Source organism: Apium graveolens, chromosome 3 (genome assembly GCF_009905375.1).
Source record: "Apium graveolens cultivar Ventura chromosome 3, ASM990537v1, whole genome shotgun sequence".
In the NCBI taxonomy this organism is placed as follows: Eukaryota; Viridiplantae; Streptophyta; class Magnoliopsida; order Apiales; family Apiaceae; genus Apium; species Apium graveolens.
In genome coordinates this window covers 22999855-23025246 of record NC_133649.1, presented here as the reverse complement: position 1 = coordinate 23025246, position 25392 = coordinate 22999855, and the positions used below count along the sequence as shown (strand labels likewise).

General features: G+C 34.6%; 1 protein-coding gene across 1 annotated transcript; it reads right to left on the bottom strand.

Moving 5' to 3' along the window:
• Positions 1–20731: 20731 nt before the first annotated feature.
• Positions 20732–23677, bottom strand: LOC141710636 (sesquiterpene synthase Cop-like). Its single transcript, XM_074513194.1, has 7 exons — positions 23495–23677; positions 23062–23341; positions 22544–22919; positions 22237–22455; positions 21793–21934; positions 21437–21685; positions 20732–21246 (listed from the first exon to the last, which is right to left on the bottom strand). Exons 1-7 carry the CDS (start codon positions 23633–23635, stop codon positions 20953–20955), a joined length of 1701 nt encoding a protein of 566 aa, XP_074369295.1. The 5' UTR covers positions 23636–23677; the 3' UTR covers positions 20732–20952.
• Positions 23678–25392: the final 1715 nt, after the last annotated feature.

Genomic DNA, 25392 nt, shown 5'->3' with positions numbered 1-25392 from the left:
ACAATTCCAAGTGTAATGTGCAGCAGGTGTCTGATATGTCGTAATATTCTCAAGTCTCGTCACTGGTGCTATATGTTAGATACTGCTTCCTGATAATAACCTAGCACAATATACAAAATTACAATGATAACATTCCCAGCTTGCAAACAGCCATATCCCTCAGATAAACCTTTGCTGTTATCTCCAAAGGTAACCAGGGGGCCAGCTTTCTCAACCACATTTGATAGCAGGGCTCTATCTCCGGTCATATGTCTTGATGATCCAATTGTCAAGAATCCACACTACCGGTTACACCTGTATACTGCCCTGCACTTCAAATGGATTAGACCTTCTTCGGAACCCAAACTTGGTTGGGCCCGGCATACTTGTAGAACTGTCCTTTGTCAGACAAAACAACATTTTTAATTTTAATGGTCTCAACATTCTCAATGACTGAACATTTGACCTTGTAAACAGCCTTAACAAATTTCTGTTTAAGCTTAGGCACAAATGTCTCCTTTCTAGCCTTAGAAGGACTAGCAGTCTTAGACCTATCATGCTTCTTGTTATTCACATGCTGACGAGGAGTAGTCTTATCATTAGACACATGCTTACCATTAAAATAAGCATACATCATATTAAAAGCACAAGACATACAATTAGCAACACCACATGCTTTATGAGAGTGATTAATAGCAGGTAATTTATGCATGGTAGACATGGCATTATTGTTATCCAACTCATGTGTGTCTGAGTTAGTCTCAGTTGCTTTCACAACTTTGACTGGAACTTTCGACTCACTTGACTTGGAAACAATCTTCTCATAAGCATGATCCTCAGCACGTATTTCTTCTTGAATAACAGAAGAGGTCGCATCAAATGGTTCAGCAATTGATGCTTTATAGAGGGGTTCATCAACACCCTTAAGCACATGTGGTACTTCCCTCCCTTTAGCACATACATGAGGAGGGGAGTTTATGCCTAATTCTCCAATAGCAGCATTATAATCATAACCTATTCCAGACGTTTGATTAACAGCTTGCTTACTGTAGAACTCTTTAGCCTTCGAACAAGAATTGAAGTAGGCTCTAACCTTAGTCTCAAGACCGGTGATCTTATCTTTGAGAATAGTTTCGAGTTTTCTATAACAGTCAACTCTATTCTCTAGAAAAGATACATGTTCTTTTAATCTGTCTTGATTAATGTGCACAAGTCTTAATTCATTGACCTCTTTCTCAAGGTCTGTGATCTGTAAACTTAACAGTTCATTATCACGACGTGCACAATCTAAGTTACCTCTTAGATGATAAACCATTTCAGCATCAGAAAGTTTTACCTCTATTCTTGACGATGAAGCTTTTCCATCAATAGCCATAAGAGCAAGATTTCCTTCATCTTCATCTTCACTGTCAGTATCATCCCAGCTTCTTCCCTTTGCCAGATAAGCCCTTTCAGAGTTCTTTCTTACTTGCTTTGGCTTCCTACATTCTGTGGCAAAGTGTCCCAACTCATTGCAGTTATAGCATCTAATGGTGCTTCGATCAACCATCCCTGTTTTGTACCCACCACTGCTGGTGTTAGAGGATGAAGATCCACCTTTCTGGAATTTGTTGTAGTTGGACTTGTACTTAAGCTTGGGATTCCTCCTGAATCTGACATGGGAGAATCTCTTGACAATTTGGGCCATTGATTCATCTTCCAATTGCTCCAGCTCTTCCAAGGAATAAAAATCATCACTTGATTGATTTGTAGTAGGAGGATCATATTCTGCTACTAACTCATTTTCCTCACCCTTGGAAAACTGTACCATTCTTTCTAACTGTTGAGATTGTTGTTGTTGTTGACCTTCAGCTACAAGTGCAGTAGATGTGCTGACCATTCTATCCTTCCCGTAGACTTCCTTCTGTTGAATCTGCTCCAACTCATAGGTTTTTAACACTCCATAGAGCCTGTCCAAAGAAATCTCACTCAGATCTCTAGCTTCTCTAATGGCAGTGATTCTATGTTCAAGATGAGCTGGTAGTGTTAAAAGGAACTTTTTGTTGACCTCCCTGATTGAATAATACTTTCCATTGATGTTCAGGTTATTGATCAACGCATTGTACCTCTCAAACACTTCAGTAATTCCTTCTCCTGGATTTGATTTGAAATGTTCATATTCAGAGGTTAGGATTTCCAACTTGTTCTCCCTAACTTCCTCTGTGCCTTCATTAATCACCTCAATAGTTTCCCACATGTGTTTGGAATTTTTACAGTTCATCACATGTCTGTTCATCAAGGGATCAAGGGAATCAATTAATATTAATTGAAGGCTGGCATCCAAGGAGGCTTCTTCCTTCTCAGCAGGAGTAAAATCTTCAGGCTCTTTTGGATAGGTTCTAGCTTCAGTAGTCACCACACCATCTATTATTACCTCCGATTCAATAACCATCGGAGTTTTTATACCCTTCTTTAACAAGTTTGAATATTTGGGATTTGCAACTTGTAAGAATAATAGCATCTTCTTCTTCCACATGATATAATTCTCTTTATCAAATTGTGGAATTTTAACGGTTCCAACTTTATGTGAAGTCATTATGAATTTTTGAATAAATAAAAATTCAAGGAGTTGAAAAATCACAAAAGTCTAGGATCTTGATTTGTTCGTTAATCAGAAGGCTCTGATACCAATTGTTGGGTCCCAATGTGTTTGTAGAAGGGGGGGTTGAATACAAACGTTACCGAATAATCGAATTAAATGCGGAATAAAAAATGTGAAACAAAATTCAAGTTAAATAAAAATATTATTAAACTTGAAATGTGTTACAACAACTGTATCGATTACAAGGTATTAATCTCAAATCAATTATCACAAATCTAGAATAAATTCGACATGAACTTTTTCTATTTTTTGCAATAATTAGAATCAAATGCTAAACGCGATTTGAGATTAAGTTCTAGGGATTTTAATCCGCTAGATTGATACACAAGAACAAGATAAAGATTTCTAGTGGATTAGATTTAACATTACAATCTAGAAATTATGATCTTGAATAAAGCAGATGAAGAATAATATGTTTCAGAGGCGGCTGCACTTTTGTTCTTGTATTTTGATTGAGATAATAATGATATGCTGCTTCTCTGCTTCTATTTAATCAATCAGCTGAATCAATTGAATTGGAATGACAATCCTTTAAGCTTGCAAGACTTTCGGTAGGACAATTGAATGAACTAGCAAGACAATCTGAATGAACTAGCAAGACAATCAGAATGAACTAGCAAGACAATCATCCTCCTGATGTAACTTTCGGTGTGACAATTGAATCTGGCCTAGCATGACAATCGGTATGACAATCCTGATTGTCATGCTAGTTCATTTTCAATTGTCTTGCTGATTTAATAATTGAATTTAATCCAATTAAACTTCTGAAAATTCCTAAAATTCCTAGAATTAAATCAGAATTAATTAATCAATTAATTCAATTAATAAATAAATTATTCTTTGCAGATATAATTTATTTTCTTAATTAAATTAGATGAATTAATTAATTAATAGAGAATTAATTCTAGTCTTGAGCAGCAACCATTCTTCTGCAAATCTTCTGAAAATCACTGAAAATTATGAATCAATTCCACCACTTCAACGTTGACACTCGATGTACTGTCTGGTTCATGAGTGACTAACTTCCATGACGTTTCTTCATGTCTTGACTCTGACACTTTGATTTTCTTCAGATTAAATCCTTGTAATTAATTGATACTCTGACGAGATCTCTGTCACTTGATTAAATCCACGATCTTGACTTATATCACTGAGGCATGATCAATTTCTTGAACTTCTTCCAGTGAATTAATTCCTCAAGTCTGTAGATGAACCTTGTCTCTGAATCCTTTGACATATATTACTTTGCGAGATCTCTCTGACGGTCGATCCACTATTTACTTATTACATTCTTATTTGAGTTGAGTTGAATCCTCGAATATACAAATAGGTCTATGACATATGACTTACAATCAAGACAGACGCAAGAAGAGATATGCATGAAGAAGGAATTCTATGAAGAATAGAATACTTAGAAGAAAAGATATCTGATTGATATATTTTAGGAAGCAGAATTATATTCCATATCAATTAGCGATTATCTTGTAACTGTGTAGTATATAAACACAAACATAGGGTTTACACTATAAGTGTTATCATTATCGAGAATAATATTCATTGTAACCCTAGCAACACTCGTGATATTTGTTCATCACTGAGAGAGGACAGTTCCATATTGTAACAGAGTTTATTATATTGAATAAAGTCTGTTTTCTGTTACTTGAATTTTTTAATTCGATTTGATCGTGATAAACACTGTATTCAACCCCCTTCTACAGTGTGTGTGACCTAACAAGTGGTATCAGAGCAGATCTGTTAACACACAAACAGTTTAAGATCCAAAAACAATCATGTCTGAAGAAGAAACTTCAACCAAGCCCACCAAAACTGAAGAACCTCCAAAAACTCAAATCCATAGTCGATATGAGACTATTAGAGTTCCCATTCTGAAACCATCTGAATATTCCATATGGAAGGTGAGGATGTCTATGTTTCTGAAAGCTACCGATCCAGAATATCTTGACAGAATCAATGAAGGACCACACAAGCCAACCAAACTCGCTGTTGTAGTTGCAGGTCAACCAACAAAGTCTGTACCAAAAGAGAAGAGTGATTACACTGCTGAAGATATCTCTTCAATTGCTAAAGATGCTAAGGTACGACACTTGCTGCATAGTGTTATTGATAATGTAATGTCAAACAGGGTAATCAACTGCAAGACTGCAAATGAGATATGGGATGCTTTGGAAACAAGATGCCAGTGAACCGAATCAATTAAGAAGAACAGGAAGACTATACTTACTCAAGAGTATGAACATTTTGAATCGAAGCCTGGTGAGTCAATAACTGGTTTATATGACAGATTTGTCAAACTCTTGAATGATTTGTCACGAGTCGACAAGGAATATGATCTTGAGGATTCAAATCTTAAATTCCTGTTAGCACTTCCTGAAAGTTGGGATTTGAAGGCCACCACTATAAGAGACAACTATAATCTTGAAGAAACAACTCTTGATAAAATTTATGGGATGCTCAAAACTCATGAACTTGAGATGGAACAAAGAAGCAAGAGGAAAGGAGAAAAGTCAAAAATAGTTGCTCTTAAGACTGAGGAGGAATCTCCCAAAGCAGCTACCTCAAGGAAAGGCAAGGGAAAATCTCTCATCACAAAGTCTAATACTGAGTCATCAAGTTCTGATAGTGATGATGACTCGGAAACTGAAAGCTTGCCTGAGATGGATGTTGATGAAGAGATGATGAAGCTGTGTGCTCTTATGGTGAAAGGAATCACAAGAATTGCATAAAGAAAATTCAGGAAGGGAAAGAAATTTTCCAGGAAAGGTGCAAGTTCTGATAAGAAGAGTTTCAGAAAATCTGAAGGCAAAGGAGGGAAGTCTGACAGAGGAGATTACACAAATGTCAAATGCTACAACTGTGGTGAGAAAGGCCACATATCTCCTGGTTGCAAGAAAGTGAAGAGTGACAAAGGCAAGACTCTTGTCACAAAGAAGAAAAGCTGGACAGACACTTCAGATTCTGAAAGTGAGGAAAACTATGCCTTGATGGCAAATGTTGATAGCAGTTCTGATGCTGCTGAGTCAAAGGTACCTCAAACTACTTATGCCTTTCATACTGATGATATTAATGAGTTGAGAAGATATCTTAAAACCATGTTCATTAATTATAGAGATCAAACTTTAACATGTGAAAGATTAACTTCTGAAAATCTTGCTTGTAAAAAGAGGAATGATTATTTAGAAAAAGAGTTAGTCATGTTCCATCAAACTCAGAAAAATAGAGATGATGTTTTTTATGTTAGGGATGAAGTACTTAAAATGAATGAATCTCTAAAAACTGAGTTAGAAAAGGAAATAGAGATTATCAGAACTTGGACTAACTCTGGCAGAACAACTCAGAATTTGTTAAGTAGTGGAAACTGGAAAGAGGGCTTAGGTTATGGAGATGATAAGAATGATAAAGGAACTGTATAAATTGAGCCTATAGTTGTTAAACAAAAGCCAAAGTTGAAACCTGTTAAGTTTGTAGCTGTAAAGTCTGATACTGATAAATCAGAAGTTAAAGAGGAATTAACTTCTGGCAAACTAAAACAGGAAAAGCCAACTGAAGTTAACGTAGGCTTAATGACAAAGAAGCAGTTTAAGCATAAGCTGAAAGATGTTAAGAATGTAAACAAGGTAAAGTCACCTAGGAAAAATAGAAATGGAAAGGAAGGTGTGAATAAAAGTAATGATTACAAGCCTGTTCCTAATGCTCCTAGAAAAACATGTTATAACTGTGGAAATTCTAACCATCTGGCTTCTTTTTGCAGGAAAAATAAGAACATAAACTCCTTACCTTCAAAGCCAGGAGTTAAGAGTCAGTCTGTTAGATATAGGCCACAAAATTCTTGTTTTTATCATTGTGGTAATTTATGGCATTTCATTTATACTTGTAAGGAATATCATAGTTTGTACTATAATTATTATCAAATAAAACCTTCTTTAAAGAAAGTTAGCATTGTTCCTTCTAGTGTAAGTTCTGATACAAAGTCTGATAGTGTAAATGCTGATAAGAAAAATGTTAACATAAACTCTGATGCTAAATCCGCTGTAAATGTTAACAAACTTAATAAGGCCAAAGGATCCAAGCAAGTCTGGGTCCTTAAAACTAATCATTAATGGTCTTTATGATTGCAGGGCAACAGGAAAAACATCCTAGTTCTGGACAGTGGATGTTCAGGACATATGACTGGAAATAAATCCCTACTATCAGACTTTGTGAAGAAAGCTGGCCCAAGTTTTTCTTATGGAGATGGAAACATTGGAAAAACCTCGGGATATGGCAATATCAATCTGGGGAATGTCATAATTGAAAAAGTAGCTCTGGTCTCAGGACTTAAACATAATCTGCTGAGTGTTAGTCAAATCTGTGACAGAGGTTATCATGTGGATTTCTTTGAAGAATACTGTGAAGTTGTAAGCAAATCTACATGCAAAGTTGTTCTGAAAGGATACAGGCATGGTAACATTTATGAAGCCAAGCTTTCAACAAGTACTGATGGTTCTGCAATCTGTCTGATAAGTAGAGCATCAATTGAAGAAAACTGGAATTGGCACAAGAAACTCTCTAATTTACATTTCGACAATATAAATGAACTAGTCAAGAAAGATCTTGTGAGAGAACTGCCAAAATCAGTATTTGCTCCTAATGGCCTTTGTGATTCATGTCAAAAGGCTAAACAAAGAAAATTTTCATTCAAGAGTAAGACTGAATCATCAATTCTTGAGCCTTATCATCTACTACATGTTGATCTATTTGGTCCAGTGAATGTCATGTCTATTACAAAGAAGAAATATGATATGGTCATAGTGGATGAGTTCACCAGATACACATGGGTGTATTTCTTGCACACAAAAAGTGAAAATGCATCTATCTTGATTGATCATGTCAAGCAACTGGATAAATTGGTCAAAGATTCTGTGAAGATCATAAGAAGTGATAATGGCACTGAGTTCAAGAATTTGATCATGGAAGAGTTCTGCAAAGACCATGGAATCAAGCAGGAATTTTCTGCTCCTGGAACTCCACAACAAATTGGAGTTGTTGAAAGAAAGAATAGAACTCTCATTGAAGCTGCACGAACTATGCTTGATGAAGCAAAGCTACCAACCTATTTTTGGGCTGAAGCTGTGTAGACTGCTTCTTTTACTCAGAATGCAACACTCATTAACAAGCATGGAAAGACACCATATGAGATGGTGAAGAAAAAGAAGCCAAATCTGAAGTATTTTCATGTATTTGGATGCAAGTGTTTTGTTCTTAAGACTCATCCTGAACAGCTATCCAAATTTGATTTAAAAGCTGATGAAGGAATTTTTGTTGGATATCCACTTTCCACAAAAGCCTTCAGAGTCTACAATTTAAGAACAAGGGTTGTCATGGAATCTATCAATGTCTCCTTTGATGATAAGAAGATTACTGGACTTGAAGATTTCAATGATCATGATCAGCTTGAAAGAGATATGTCCTATGTCCAATCATGTATGAGAATTTAGGAATAACTTTTATGTAATCTGTTTTGATTTCATTGATATTAATAAAAGACTTGTTTTGTTTTTTATTGCGGGCTCTATCTATTTTAAGTGTTTAAATAAGATGTACAACAATTTAGAGTAAAGCTTTTTATGGATTGTGATGAGATCATAATAATGAGATCTAAAAGATGATAACTCTAAACTTAAATAGTTCCTGGTCGTAGGATTACTAACTGGTAATTAATAATCCGCAAAGATTGATACATACTATGCTTGCTTCATTATGAAGGATGTCTGTTCTCATAGACATTTGTGTGGTGACACTATAGCTAGTATGTAGGTGCTTATTATAGAATAAGTTCACTGAATATGACTCACACAGCTGAACAACTGATGGAGTTCACTCACGTGTCAGCAGTTGTTCACATAGTGATAGTTGTACAAGTATCCTTAAAATTGAGGTCATCATAGTCATCTTGTGTACACTGAACTATGCTTTGGTTTAGTTCTTAGTCTCCAGGGACAATTATAAGGGCTCTACTGGGTATAGGAATTTGTACACGAAGATAGTGTATGATCAATAAAGGATCTATCCTTCCAGTGAAGGAAGAGAATGTTCAATGCTGATCCACTTATGCTAGTTCAGGAATCTCTGGCCAGAGTGAATGAAATTAGAAAGGAGTTTCTATTTTACATTAAATAGAACTAAGCATAGTGAATGGGAAAGCAAGTGATTAAATAAGATAGGCTTGACACAAGTTCCATGCCTTGTATTTAATCGTGACATTGCAGGGTAGAAGGAATTAATTGTACGGTAACTATTCACTGAATATGTTCTTGGTATTCTAAGCAGTGAATTCGTATTATCCGGATAGTCGCGATATGCTGAGAAGTATCACTCACGATGTAGAATAAATATGATTAATTAATTAATCATATTTAATGAATTAGAGAATTTATATAAATAATGATAAAATAGTTTTATTATTATTTATTTCTACTACCGGCTTAATATTGAACCTACAGGGTCACACCATAAAAGAAAATGATTTAATGGTGGAGGAATTAATTAATAATGGATGATAATTATTTATTTATGAAATAAATAATTAATTGGTAAATTTAATAATTGATTAAATGAGATTTAATTGATTATAAATTAATTAAGAAAAGTTCTTAATATTATTAATTAATAATTTAATTTTTGGAAATTAAATCAAGAGAGATAATTATTTCTAAAGTGTTTAGAAAAAGAATTAATAATTAAAAGGTGTTTTAATTATTAGTGAGAATAATAAAGGTTTAATAATAATAATATTTTATGGGAATTTTTCAGCTGAAAATGTTGCCTATAAATATACCATTATAAATCCTATTTTTGCCTCAACCCAAAGATTTACAAAAACCCTAATTCTCTCCACCTCCTCCTCCTTCATTACATCGTTTTCTTGATAGATACCGGTGGAGTGCTTCACACTTGAGGAGCAGCTGCTAAGAATCTCCGCTCGTTATTGTTGGATCGATTTTAAAAGTTAGAAATCGATCCCTCGATTTTATTTACGATCTGTATGCATATTATATGAATTTTATATGTGTAAAATTATTTTACCATGCTTCCGTGATATATAAAATCCTACACAGCTAAGATTTGAAAATGAAGATTTAAATTCTGATACTGTAAATCCTGACAGTCGAAATCCTGACAGTCTAAAACCTGACAGTCCAAATCCTGATACTGCAAACTCTGATGTTATTGAAACTGTGGTGACTACGCCAAAGGAAGATGCACCTGTGCAGGGGGGCATACTAAAGATACAACCACATCTCAAGAAGCATCAGAACCTACAAATGGCTCTTCAAGTTCTGATTCATCAAGTTCTGATTAGCCAAGTTCTGATAATTCTTGAAACTCAATTTTTGAAGGATCCAACTCAGAGAGCATAATTTCAGGGGGAGCATCAGAAAATGTTGATGAAGACATCATGGATCATGAGGGAGCATCCAGTTCTAGAGAAAACCTTCCATCTGCAAGGAAGTGGACTAAATCACATACACCTGACTTAATTATTGAATATCCTGATGCAGGTGTCAGAACTAGAACAACTACATCAAATTAATGTCTGTATAATTCTTTTCTTTCTCAGACTGAACCAAAGAAAGTGGAAGAAGCTCTTCAAGATGCTGATTGGGTGCAAGCAATGCAGGAAGAGTTAAATGAATTTGAAAGAAACAAAGTCTGGACCCTAGTGCCAAGACCAAATAATATATCTGTTGTTGGTACAAAGTGGGTGTTCAGAAACAAAACTGATAGTGATGGCATAATAACAAGGAATAAAGCAAGGCTGGTTGTAAAAGGATATTCTCAACAAGAGGGAATTGATTATGATGAAACATTTGCACCAATTGCTAGATTGGAAGCCATAAGGATATTTTTGGCTTATGCTGCTCACAAAAAGTTTACTGTCTTTCAAATGGATGTGAAAAGTGCTTTTCTCAATGGAGAATTGGAAGAGGAAGTATATGTCGAACAACCTCCAGACTTTGTAGATTCAAAACTTCCAAATTATGTCTACAGGCTTGATAAATCACTTTATGGCCTTAAGCAAGCTTCAAGAGCATGGTATGAGACTTTAGCTCAGTTTCTTCTGGAAAGTGGATTTAACAGAGGAACTATTGACAAAATATCTTTCTACCTCAACCATGGAAATGACTTACTTTTGGTGCAGATATATGTTGATGATATCATTTTTGGTTCTACAAATGACAGACTTTGCAAGAAGTTTGTCAAACTGATGCAGTCAAGATATCAAATGAGTATGATGGGGGAACTTAGCTATTTTCTGGGCCTTCAAGTCAAGCAGAATGAAGAAGGCACTTTTATTTGTCAATCCAAGTACACCATAAATTTGCTGAAGAAATTTGGAATGCAAGATTGTTCAAGTGCATCCACTCTCATGGCCACTGCAACAAAATTAGATAAGGATACTGGTACATGAGTAGATATTACTGATTATAGAGGTATGATTGGCTCACTACTCTATCTAACTGCTAGTAGACCTGATATCATGTATGCTACCTGTCTTTGTGCAAAATTTAAGCAGATCCAAGAGAACCTCACTTAACAGCTGTGAAAAGAATTTTCAAGTACTTTAGGGGTACATCTGATATGGGATTGTGGTATCCCAGAGAACCAGACTTTAAGCTAATAGGTTACTCAGATGCAGATTTTGCAGGATGCAAAATTGACAGGAAAAACACAAGTGGAAGCTGCCAATTTCTTGGAGGCAGATTAGTTTCTTGGTTTAGCAAGAAACAAAAGTTAATTACCACATCAACTGCAGAAGCAGAGTACATTGCTGCAGGAAGCTGTTGTGCACATATTCTTTGGATGAAGAATCAGTTACTGGATTATGGTTAACATACTTTAAAATCCCTATTTACTGTGATAATCAAAGTGCTATTGATATGGAAGGTAATTCAGTTCAATACTCAATGACAAAGCACATCAGCATTAGGTACCACTTCATAAGGGAACATGTGGATGAAGGTACAGTGGAATTGCACTTTATTCCAACAGATGAACAACTAGCAGATATCTTCACAAAACCACTGTGTGAAGCTACTTTTACAAGATTGGTAAATGAACTTGGAATGGTTTCATGTTCTTTCTCTAAATCTGCTTAGTTTATGTTCTGATACATCAGATTTTATGATTAGTATTTACAGATATTACTATTTTTGTGTATTCAGTGCTTAAATTGGAAATTGTTTAAGTGATGATTGTTGTCTGATGTGAAATTCTAAACTCTGATAGTGATATGAATGTTTCTATGACTATTCAACCCAATGAGGATAACTGTGCTAAATGCTGACCTAGTAGTCTTTAAAATACTAAAGGTCCCATATATGAAGTAATTATATATGTGGAAATCTCTTAACACAAGCAAATTCTGATATTGAGCTTAGTTAAGTTTACTTTGTGTATCTTATTACTAAGTCACAACCTAGAATAGTGCTTCTTATCTGTTAAGTTCTGATGTTAGTAAATCTGATGGATGTACTAAGTGCTGATAAACCTCACTTATCAAAAGAAAAAGGAAAAGAAAAGGGAATAAAAATCAGGTACTCCTTTGAGATCTAGAGTAAAAATGTGGAAGGGAAGACCCAAGTGCATTGCTGGTATTAAGTTATATGCATCAGAAAAGCAAAAATAAATATTTTCTTGGTGACTTTTCACACTCTTTGATTACTAGAGAAATACTCTGATAATAACATAAATTCTGATAAGCAGTCGTGACTCACTTACACTGAGAAGCCACTGTAAAATGGAATTTCAAAAGATGCAGAAAATGAGCATAAAACAGTTGAGGTGGACTCATGCATGAACTCATTCTAAAGTAGACTTCAGAATCATGACATATTTTGAGCAAAGTTCTTAGTTATGCCTTATTTCTAAGATGTACTGAAGTGAATCAGACTTTAATCTTTATCTGATATTTAACTTACTGCACACACATACACTCCATATGAATGATGAAAATTACTGTGGTGATCAATGTTCTTTTAGATAAACAGTTTAAGTGTCAGTTGCATAAATTATGAGGACAAGTTATGATGAAATTTCTGATGATTAAGTTCTGAAGAAACAAAATCAGAATTTGTGTGAAGAATTACAGAAATAGTCATTCTCTTTTCGAGTTAAGGAATCATGTTATAATATAAGTCTAAGTTCTGATATTAAATCCTGATTCTTTACTTGACTTATTTGTGGTTCAATCTGAAACAGTCATTTCTAAAATCAGAATATGTTTGGGTGAGATATAAACAGTCAACATAATTTGGTTTAGTGGTACTCGTATATGCACAGTAATTTTTACTTGTTTCGTGTGCGCATTAACTCCTGTTTTAAGCTTCCAATGGTTGTCCTTATTACTCATCAATCTAGGGAGACGAGGTATCATTACTTTTACCTGTAACTATTTAATATTCCTTGCGTCTCTTGGTATTCTATTGGTTATATAAACCAATACCTCATTCCAGTCAACACATCTTTCATTTTCTCTCAAACTCACTCTTTAAATACTCATCAAAAATGGTTTGTTTCAACTTGTTCTTAAACTATGAAACTTTCACTATTGAGTTGAGTTGTGCTGACTGGCAGCAGGAGTGGCATGTCACTGCCATTCCTGATGAACTCTGGGATTCGGTTTCACAAGAGGTTCACACCGAACTCTTGTTTTTATCAATGGAGTATCATCTTCATCTTGATAGATTGGAAGAAGAAAGGAGAGAAGCTCTCCGTCAGCAAGAACGGATCATCCGTCTTGCAGTGCTTTTCGTCTCCAACAATAGGAACTAGTCGATAGGATCTTCTTAGACTAGGACTAAAGCTGTTGATGTTAGGAATCATAGCTTAGGACTGTCTTGCAACTTTTCATGTAATTGATAAATTTCATCGAATGTATTTGCTTGATATATTAATGAAATTTTATCTTTTTGCAAGATTTAGTCTCTGAGTCGTTTCATATTCTGATGACATTTTAAATCCTGATACTAACCATATTCTGATGACCTTTTTAGCTCTAATACAAATAAAGTTCTGATTCTGACGTGTCAGTATTTATTTACTTGGTTTATTTATGGTCATTCTCTCATTGGTCATATTTTTACAGAATATTGGTAAAGCAGTAATAATAATTTATTTAGTGGGAACAGTTTTAAAATTTTAAAAAAAACTGAACGTCCTTGATTAATGGGATTACTTGGTAAGTGGAACGGTTTTTCTCCTTGAAAACCTGCATGTGATAAGTAATGATTACTGAATACCCATTCCCATTAATTATCTTTTACTGCTGCATGTCTGACAGGTGTCTCAACGGTTTTTTTTTCCGTGTATAAGTAAAAGAGAGAAAAGATTGTAAAATCTTTTATTTACCTCCATATTTTATCTCTCTCTCTTTTTACTTTTATTCTCTCTCACATCTACTGACGATTTTTCATACAGACATTTTATCAAACACCTTACAGGCAATTTTCTCTCTCACGTATTTCTCATGGCACCCAAGGACATAATTTTTGATGGAGCTACATTTGTTCCTAATAACTTCTCCGCTATTCTTAGCAAGTCAGAAGCCCCATCTGAACTTCGCTTCATTCAGGACTTTCTTGCTAGTTCTGATATTGGGTATGCTCTGACCGAACCTGAAGCAGTCTCTGGTACTCAAGTACTGGAGTTCTGGAGAAGCGGTGTATATGATGATGGTGGTGCTCAAGGGTCCCCAAGTATTATTTTTTCATCAGGGGAGGATGAGTATGTTGTGGCATTGTCTACGTTTCGACAAACACTGCAACTACCTGAGAACTGTGTTTATTCTACTGTTGAAGAACCAGTTCTTCAAAACATGATGACCAGTCTGGGATATGAGAAGACATTGGCAAAGCTGGGCCAGTTAAAGAGATCTTTCATAAGGAGGGAATGGATTTTCTTCTTTGACTGCACAACCAAGGCTTTTGCAAACAAATGTTCCAATTTCGATGCAATTCTCATATTCAGTCAACAAATCGGGTATGCTCTCATAAATTAAACTGATTTTGACTATGCAAGTGCTGTCTTAGGTTTTATTGGAGATAAAATGACAGAAGATAGAACTACTGTTTATTTTGCTAGATTCTGTCAGCTTATCTATAGTTTCTGTTGTGATAATAAGCCCTAATCTGCTAGTGAATTAATTTCATCATTCAGATTAGCTAAAAGAGCTTTTAATAACTTATTATCTACTGATAATAAGAAGGCTGTGTTAAGACCCCTCCTAATTCCTTTATCTGTCAAACAAGCCTTAATAAACTACGATCCAGTTAAATACACTGAACTATATCCTAATGTTCAACCATCCAAACTTCATCCATCAGCACCTACCACCTCTACTCAACCACCTCAAACTTCTCAACCTCAACCTTCAGATCCTACAGTGCAGCCTTCATCTTCCAAACCTAAGAGGACTAAGAAAGTACCTCAGACACAACAGAAGAGAAGGAGATTCATTCTGCGAGATAAATCAGATGTTGAGGAACAGGTTCCAGTATCAGAACCTGTTGTTATAGAAGTTGAGAAGGTCTCTTCTCAGAAGGATGTTGATACTGGGAGTTCCAGGCCCCTAAAAAGGCTTAGAAAGCGTAATTCTGATGATACAGCTCCTACAGACTCCTCAAAAGCTAAAAGATTCAAATCATTGGCAAAAAGGTCTGAAGATTCTGGTAAAGGAATGGAAGCAGCAGCTAAGGAAGGGGGTCAGGAATCTCTGATCTCACAAGACCCTGTTGAAGCTCACAATTCTCCTAGTGCTGATCCAGACCTTCATGCAACTCATCAATCTCCAGTACATGCTGATAACCAGGGGCCAAGTGATGAAATTGACATCCATAACTTGGAAGTGCCTCAGGTTTTGCATCTAGATCTCCACCAGTTCCAATCACTCCACCACCAACACCATTTCTTGATGCTGATTTTAATCCAGAATTACCTACAACACCTTCTCTGCATCTAGATACTGAAGATCAGATTTTAGGTGAGCATCAGAATATGGCTGTTGATCAGAACTTAGTTGGAGATCAGCCCTTAGAGGATGATGTTGAAGCCTCAATAGCCTCTCATACTATTCTTTTATCAGAAGAAGCTGTTGATGCTGATTCTATAAGTTCTGATGCTGCTAATGATGAAGTTACTGGTGAAGCTGCTGCTACAAATTTAGATGCTGATGCAGCTGGTCCATCAGGACATGCACCTCAACAAACTGTTCATAAAGCTGAGATAGTTAAGAAGTTTGTTACAGGAGAAGCACCAGTACCTTGGAGTGAAACTCCTAGAGGACAGGAGTGGACTAAGGAGTGGAACACAGTTACCTTTGTTCCTTCTGAAAAGATTCTTGCTGAGCATCTTGCAAAAGCTGATGAAATGCTGATCAATGATGATTTCAAGACACAGCTGAGAGTTACTGCATTGAGTACAAGGCACCTTCAAGGTCAACACTCAATAACTCATGACAAGGTGAATAAAATTCAAGAAAACTTGATCCAGCAAGATATGAATCTGAAACTTGAAAAGAAAAGGTTTTTCCAACCTACCTTTGACAGAATTGCCTACATTGAGAAAACCCAAGAGAAGCAACAGTCTCAGATTGATGAAATTTTGAAGAATCAAGCTTCTCATCAAAATCAACTCAATGAGATCCAATCCTCAGTGGAATTGCTTGTCTCTCTTTTATTACCTGCTGATGCCAAAAAGGGGGAGAAAGTAATTAAGTCCAAATGCAAACCTATTAAGACACTGAAGGGAAAGGATGATGGAAAAGATGATCCGGGAAACTCTGGAATGAGTGGAGGTCATGGTCAAGGTAAAGGTCTTTCATCAAGTAGAACTGGAACTACAAGTCAAAGAACAAGTTCTGATACTGGGAGAAGAATAACTTCTGATACTGGTAAAAGGATAAATTCTGATGAACATCTGGAACTTGATGAGGAGATTTCAAGACAGTTATTTCTAAAATAAAATCCAGAAATGGACTTTGAGAGTCTAAAGGAAGAAGAAGCTAGACTTAAGTTAGAAAAAGTCAACTCCAAATCTGAAGCTTCTGTTGTTGAAAAGAAAATTCCTAAGGCTTAAGGCATTGTGATAAAAGAAAGGGTAAATCTTGAGGCAACCAAGGCCAAATCACAAATGCAGATAGATCCAAGGTCCAAGGGCAAAGAAAAAGTTGGTGAACCTGTAAAGGTTTATGTGCCTCCTATGGATGAAGAAATATCTGTTGAAGATGCTAATCTTACTCTGGTTTCAAAGAAGATTTCTCAAACGACCTCTGACATGGCTCAAGTTGTTCAGAGTCAAGATATAGTAAGTTCTGATATGACATTGAAGCAAGCAACCTCTGACATAGCTCAAGTTGGCTTGATATCAGAAGATAAGTTAAAGGAAACCTCTGACATTGCTCATGTTAAATCCTCAAGGTTACTCCTACCAGGATTCACTAAAGCTAAACAGACTCAACCTTTGAAGACTGCAATAAGTGGTTTTGAAGCAAAAGTGGTTACAGGAAAGGAAGCAAGAGATAAATCTGGTTTGGGTAGTGCTGATGAAAGAAGAGTGCAGAACACAACCAATGATCCAACTTCCTTAAGTGAACCAGGTGTTGGAGCAACTCCTGAAAGATTGAATCAACTTGAATCTGTACAGATGGTTTATCATACCTTCTTGAAAGAACACATCTTGTTATATTTCATGACAGATGGAAGAGTTTACCACATAAGGGAAAATGCTATACCACTGAAGTATTTTGAGGAACTAGAACATGTTTTATTTCTACTTTAAGTGAAGAACAGATTAACATAAAGTGCTGCAAATTATTTGAAGACTCAAATTCAGAGACATAAGAAGCTTTATTCTGTGAAGTCTGACAGCACATACTGTCCCAAATACAGAGATCACAAGGATGATATTGTCGAGATGAAGCCTAACTCTGCTAAGATTATAACTACCTTTCTGGGTTATAAGGTTGTAGAATTCAATCTTGAGTCTGACAAGGCATATTTGATCAGACTGGACCAGGACATAAGGAACGCTAAAATAAATGATCTCAGGGCTGCTATCTTTCAAATTGGTGAATATACAGTTGAATTGAAGAATGCTAAAAGGAGGATGATTGATGAACTTAAATATGCTGAGAGATGTTTGTTAAAGAACTATCTCAGAACAACTCCTGATATTAAAGAGATCAGTAATTGAAGACAAGTCAAGATCTACAACTGCTCAAATTCTGATGTGTATACAGACCGAAGCTGTTATCACAAGTTAAAGTTGGTAAAGCTTTAAGGACTGTAAGTTGTAGCTATCTAGTTGACTTCTCATGCATTTGTACTTAATGTTTTTGATATCATCAAATATCTGTTAAACTTGTATATTATGCTAATTTACAATTTGGGGGAGATTGTTAGATATATTTGATAATGTCATGTCTAATGTGATTTGTGTTTAGTTTTCAGATCTTACCTAAACAGGACAAATCAGTACTTAACTGGAAATCAACACTTATACTGAAGTCAAAACTTAAGTGGTCAGAACTTAAGTTATCAGGAGATATTTATCAGGAGATAATATCAGGATTTAAAGGAGACTTTCAGGTAAGGAAGGCGACTGATTGAAAGGAAAGAAGATCAAGACAAATGCAAGAAGAGATATGCATGAAGAAGGAATTCTATGAAGAATAGAATACTTGGAGGAAAAAATATCTGATTGATATATTTTAGGAAGCAGAATTATATTCCATATCAATTAGCGATTATCTTGTAACTGTGTAGTAGATAAACACAGACATAGGGTTTACACTATAAGTGTTATCATTATCGAGAATAATATTCATTGTAACCCTAGAGCTCTCGTGATATTTGTTCATCACTAAGAGAGGACAATTCCATATTGTAACAGAGTTTATTATATTGAATAAAGTCTGTTTTCTATTACTTGAGTTCTTTAATTCGATTTGATTGTGATAAACACTGTATTCAACCCCCTTCTACAATGTGTGTGACCTAACAAAAATAATTACATATTTAAAATGATTATGATGAGTTTTATTGAACAAACTACATCTTTATTTTATAAGTTTATTACGTGTGCGGGTGAGGCCGTTTTAGTTATGAAATGATGTTGTGGTTTTAAAATATTATTTTTATTTATATTTTTAAATTATTTTTTGTCGTATCTCCTATATTTATTTATTTATTAATTATTTCATTTTTTCTAAAAAATTATCCGTGCATTTTTTATATTTTTTATTTATGTATTTGTTCTTTATATATGTTTATTTGTTTCTATAGTCTTTTATATTTGTTTAGGTGTTCTTTATATTTGTTTGTTTCTATAACTTCTTTATATTTGTTTAGGAATTTTATTTAAAATAATTACATATTGTAGATTGAGTTTTATTAAATAAAATATATATTTATTTCATGAGTTTATTAGGCAAGTTACTTTTTTTTAAAAAAAATCAATTAATTTTTTGTACTTTTAACTTCAGTACTTTCATTGAGTTTCGAACCCTGAATAAACACGAGTAAGGTGATATTTTTAAATTATTTATCTTCGACTTTTATTTATCTTTTAATTATTTCATTTTACCAAAAATATTATTTTGTTTAGTTGCACTTTGAACTTCTGTACTTTCCGATTTATTAATTAATTGATATAATTTTTTGTACATTTTTTAATATTTTTTGTTTATGTATTTGTTCTTTATATTTATTTGTTTGCTTCCATAACTTTTTGATATTTGTTTAGCATTTTTATTTAAAAGAATTACATATTACAAATGATTGGAATGAGTTTTATTGAATAAAGTACATTTTAATTTTATGAGTTTATTAGGCAAACTACTTTTTTTTAAAAAAATAATTGATTTTTTGCTATACCTTAAAATGACCTTATAATCCGTGATGACCACCAAATCATCTAACCGTATCATTTTAAGTGTCTTATACTAATTATATATAGGATATAATAATTAGAAATTTGTTGTTTTACTAGATTTTTTATCTTAATTTAGAAGTTTAATGTGGTGTATTGGTGAGAATAAATAATTTTAGAAATTATATTAACGGGTCTAAATATAATAAGAGCCCACAAAGCATTGGCCTTTTGGCAGTTAATTTTCTTTAAAAAAATAATTTTTTTGAAACAAATTATATGTTTGAGAGTACGAAATCTCTAATATTAATATTTGATAATTAATAATATGAAATATCATTTTAATCCTAATAAGCTAATTTTAAAAAAGAATTAGATGATTGTTCATATATGTATATAACAGCTGATTCAAACGTATATTAAACAAACAATATTATAAAATAGCTAATCTAAACGGTTACAGCTAACTGTAAATATGAATATTTACACACACAAGCTTATGATGTCTTTTATAATGATTTTATTTTAAATAAATTTTAATTCAAATTTCTTTTTGACTATCCCCACATTTTATTTGACAAAATTTAGAATTTTAAATGAAATTCAAGTCTAAAAATTGATCATGAGCGTTCCAGTTCCCACTAATCTTCAACAGATGATTTTTAATCACGACAATTAATTTGCAATTATGGTTGTTCCATTAAGTTTAGTCATATGATGTCCTCTTGATGGCGATGCAAATTTTGGAAGTAAAAATGTGGAAAACTAGGCCTACATACTGTCACTTCATTATTCACTGGAATGTCATTTGCAAACTCATCGCCCTAAAATCTCTTCCTGGTCATTTTCGACGAGCACAATCATAAAAAAAACAATAAGATAATCCTTCACGAAAGTAACAATTTGGCATTTTGCAAGCTAACTGTCACATCTTGCCATCAAAACGTAAAGTACCCCGGTACCTAATTCATGTTATACGTTGTCAATGTGCATGGAAAAAGGTGAATATGGTTAACTCTTAAGCTGCACTATCAATTTATTCTAACTTTGTGGGCGGATTTATCATAATTTTTTAGTATCAGGTGTTGCTGAGGTTTAAAATTAATGTTAATGCTGTATCATTTACCTTATCTGCTATAGGCTCACAAGAAATAAAGAAGAAGCTTGAAGTTTAATGAATGGAGATATATAATTACAGTCTTGCAGTTGCAGATGATACAAACTTAAACACAAGCATGCGGCTTTATTTGCATTACAAATTATGAAGAAGATGTGCGCCCTTATTCCACACCCAGGCACCACTAAAACAACACTTCACACATCTTTACTTTTCTTAATTAGAAAGCATACAATACCAAATAAATTAAAACCTTCTGATCAGAGACTGTTTCCAGGTTCGATTATGGTTATATTGGAATAGAATCGACGAGGACGGGGGTGAGGATTTCTTTGGTTTTGGTCTCTGCCGTGGTGAATCCATCAATATCCTGGTAAAGAAGATACGTCACCCGTACCATGTTGAAAGCTGTGTTAATCAGAGGCATTGGCACTGCAGTTGGACGGACGCACTCTGAATTTATATCTTTCCATGCCTCAACAATTTGTTTGCGAAATTCAGAAAATGTTTCTTCTTTTGAAACACCGTGTTGTTTCATGTAACAATCAACCGCGGATGCTGTGTCTACCGTCTCCTTCTCTGCCTGCAAAACACCTCAGTAGATATATTATTTGAAGAGAAAATGTACATTTCTAATGTGGTTAACTAAGCTCTCATTACATGCCTATCCCAATTTTGAGCAGTTCATATATGCACTGAGAGGTAACAGAATAATCTGTATCTTAAATATAAGGTGTGAATATGATAACCCCTTGAAGATGATTAATTAGTACCTCAAGTTCAATCATATCGTCAGTGAGTCTGCAGAATAAGCATCCAGCCTTGATGAGCAGCGGAAAATTAGATAACCAATCAAGGCTTTCCTTGGTAACCATGTCTCCGATTCCCATGAAGGAATGAATTCCCAGGATTGTTAAAGCTGCGGTTACTAATGCATGCTGCATATATTCATCCATTGTTGGAACTAAACCTTTGTATAAACACTCTGCTTCATACTGGTATGACCTAGTTAGTTGCCTAATCTGCAAAAGAAAATGTGGAAACTATTATAATTTTTGTGATTGGAATCCATCGCGACATGACTTTAAGTGTGTTACATTCAGATTCTAAAATTATCATTACTACTCACTGCATCTTTTGCATATTTGACACGATATATTGGTAGTCCCTCCTTGCTCAGATCTTCCTCGATTTCAGCATAAAAATCTAAGAGAATTTGATAAAAGTACTTCATGTAATCTGGTAGCTGATCCAGGGCACTGATATCCAACCTGAACAATATAGTCAATCGTTTATCTTGCGTCTGAGTGTAACAAGTTAAACAACATATTCATATATAATTCATAAATTGGCACTTCTGTAATAGATCATGAAGTTTGACACATTTATTTTGGAACTTCTGCCACATTAAACATTATAGAGTTTTAACTAGCACCACATAGATTCGTTACGAAAATGACAAAGGAGCTGCAAATGGATATTGTAGGTCCGTAGTTGGCAATAAAGTACGGGACTAATGTGCACTGAATATTTAAGTTTGCCAATTCAAATTCAAAATTTGAGATTGAACTACCTGTCAATAGCGTCTGTCATTAGTGTAACTTCCTCAAGAGTACCGTACACATCGTATATGTCGTCAAGAACTATCATTAGTGAAAATACTTTGGTTGATATTGATCGGGCAAGGGCGTACTGGGGCTCGAAATACAACCCTAACACCCAAAAGTAGCACTCCACCCATCTGTCTCTTGCAAAAGGCAATTTCTCTTTGAAATTAAAATTTTTCCACCACCTGAAATTACAAGAATCCTTTAATAAAATTGTTATTATTTATGCAATCAACAGATTATTTCTGTAACACATATTATGCAATTACTGGCCTGTAAATATTTGCCAGTTCTCCCTGATGAAGTTTCTGCAGTAAATTAAAGTCTAATTTGGCAAATAATAACAGATCCGCATTATGTGAATCATCTTCGCCATACACAGGTATGTAGCGCCTTGCTTCAGCCCTATTTACACTCCTCCAGATGGGTATCTTTAGTGCATGATTCACTTGTGCTGCTAGGGGATTTTTTAACTGAGCTTTGAGATGCTCAAGCTGAGAGGTTGTGAATGTCAGTGCTTCTTCTAGTATGTCTTCTCCATGCACCCTAAGGTGTGCAGCTTCATATAAGCTAAGCAGTCCTTCCACATCCTTGCTCAAGCAGTCTTTGAATGTCCCTGTGCTCTCGTCCTTGAATTTGTTGAACACAGCTGCTCATAGAATTTTCGATTTCTTAATAAAGCTATTTTTTTTTTGCATGTACGCTTTACTTAATTTATAAGATTTCTTACTAACAAAAAGACGTATATACCATGAATTTATTCAAACAGAGTACTCTACATCATAACTTACCAGAAGATACATCATACCCTTGTTGTCTAAGTAACCGAAAGCAAAGAGCAACCATGCGAAGGTCACATTCACTTTTAGACCCGAAGAGCTCAGAAAAGATACCATTCATGTTACTTAAAGCCAAGTTGATCTCAGCTTCAAAATGGTAAGCCAGACCAAGCCGTTGAAGATCATCAATCAACTTAAGCTGTTGGTCGGGCTGATGAGCTGCTGCCAGTAGCATCTTCTTCACTTCTGCTTTCAGTTCTAGAATTTTTTGCTTTGTGTCATGGTCAGGTATCTGCACAAGTGTATACAACAAATATAAACCCGAGACATCAGGATACTCCATGTTGCAAGAAACATTAGTAGAAAAATAGAAATAAAATACTGATATAGTAAATTGTCAAGGTCTCCAACTTGTATAAACGAAAAGTAACATGATTATACTTACCGCATGATCAGGACTAGAGTACGCAAGAAAATGGTCTCCCCAGACACATGGATGATAATTTGCAGAACGACGAACAATCTCAGGCACATCCTCTTTTTTTGGGGGAGGAGAGCCTGATGTAGCCTGAACACACACAGACATTGTTGCAAGTTAGTGCAATAGGTAAATAGAGGGAATACTATATCTGATAGAGGGAATGTACTATATGTACCACTCTATGCAAGTGTATTTATAGTAGTAGGCCAACAATATACAGATCTTTACATCATTCTACTTGTAGTCTATATTATTATTGTATGCCATTCTGTCATTCTGTTTTCTTAATGGAAATGTCATATATTAAACTAGCATATGGATGTTTCTTTCAAACTAAGCCAGCCGCGATCAATTAGTGTACTTGTCTATTGACTCTTTTTAGCTAAACAAACCTAAAAAATATACCTTTTGCGAGCCTTAATATCTGTGAATAAAATGTAAACATCAAGTGAAAGAAACAAAAGAAGAATTGTGGACAAATTACTTTGATCGTTGTCATCGAAGGAATAAGCACAACACTCTTCTGGGCAAGTCGCCATAAGTGGGCGGTGCTACATTCAGCCAGCACTCAGCAACCACCATGACAATCACACTTCGATGATAAAAGTTCTATTATTTCCATTTTTTTAACATTCAGAGAAATATAAAAAAAGAATTACGATTTTGATGGAAACATCCAGAAGATAGTGTTGATATTGCTGCATGAGACTGTAAACTTTACATTCGTAATGCGATTAATAATAACTCATGGCGAGCTAAGAGCCTAAGACTCAGACCTGGAAGAAAAAAGTTGATATTAAAACGACAGTTATACACTTAAAGACTGATACATGGCGGAAAGAGTTGGCATTAAAATGACAGTAGTTACTGTATACTTATTATTAGTCCATTGTAAATTAGGATAAGCGTAGGACTCACCGTTACCTCACTGAGGTCTGAGATAGAACCACACCTCGTTTCAATCCTCTCTTCATCTTTTAGTGGTTTGACATAGAATGTTTTCACTTTTCTAAGAGGTGAAGAATATGAGCGGAAAGCTGAGGAGGTTATAAATATGTACATATATTTTTTAAACCATGAAATAATGTTAGGGGTACAAAAGAAATGCTTATCAAACTGACTATTAATTTGTTATTCATGTTAAGTAACTAATCTTAAGGTATCAAAATCCTAGGATCTTAAATCTTAATATTCTTTTAGTTTGGGCAAAGAAGCAGCTCCTGCATCCCTGATTCAAGAGATTAGAGACCTTAAAGAAAACTATTGAAGACCTTCACAAGCTTGTTGTATATTCTGTTACATTTAATTAAGTATTGAAAACAAATAAGTAAATGAATAATTAATCTTAGTGCATTTCCTGAACCATGTTAGCCACAATGTGTTTGGGGTTTTAGTGACAACTTAACATGTTCGGGAAGAATATCAAGGAAAGTGGAGCTTTATTTGGCAGAACGGCGCATTTAAAAAAAGAGATACCGAGGGTCTGTTTGGTTGAAAAATGAAAATACCCACCGGGAGATTTACCCAAAATGTTTATTAGCCGGATTTTCCGCCCTTTTTACCCACTAAATACTTATGTGGGTGATGCAAATTTAAATTTTAAATATTTAATGCATATTTTTTGTTAAATTTTAGAAGATTGAATACATATCCTTAAATGCCTATCTAGGCATTTTGGATGATTAAAGGTGAAAAATGGTGTATTTTGAGTATTCTTTCTTTTTCCAACACAAATAATTTTATATTTTTATTATTTTTAACTTTATATGTTCAATTAACAATTTTATAAATTTGCTTAGAAAGTCAACAAAAAAAGTAGCAAAGTAAACAATCAATAAACTACGAACTACTTATGAACCTTA

Coding starts and splice junctions, on each gene's coding strand:
- LOC141710636 (XM_074513194.1), bottom strand. CDS start 23,635: ATGTCTGTGTGTGTTCAGGCTACATCAGGCTCTCCTCCCCCAAAAAAA. Junction 22,920..23,061: donor AGGGTATGATGTATCTTCTG/GTAAGTTATGAT, acceptor TTCTATGAGCAG/CTGTGTTCAACAAATTCAAG. Junction 21,247..21,436: donor ACGATATGATTGAACTTGAG/GTACTAATTAAT, acceptor GGTGTTTTGCAG/GCAGAGAAGGAGACGGTAGA.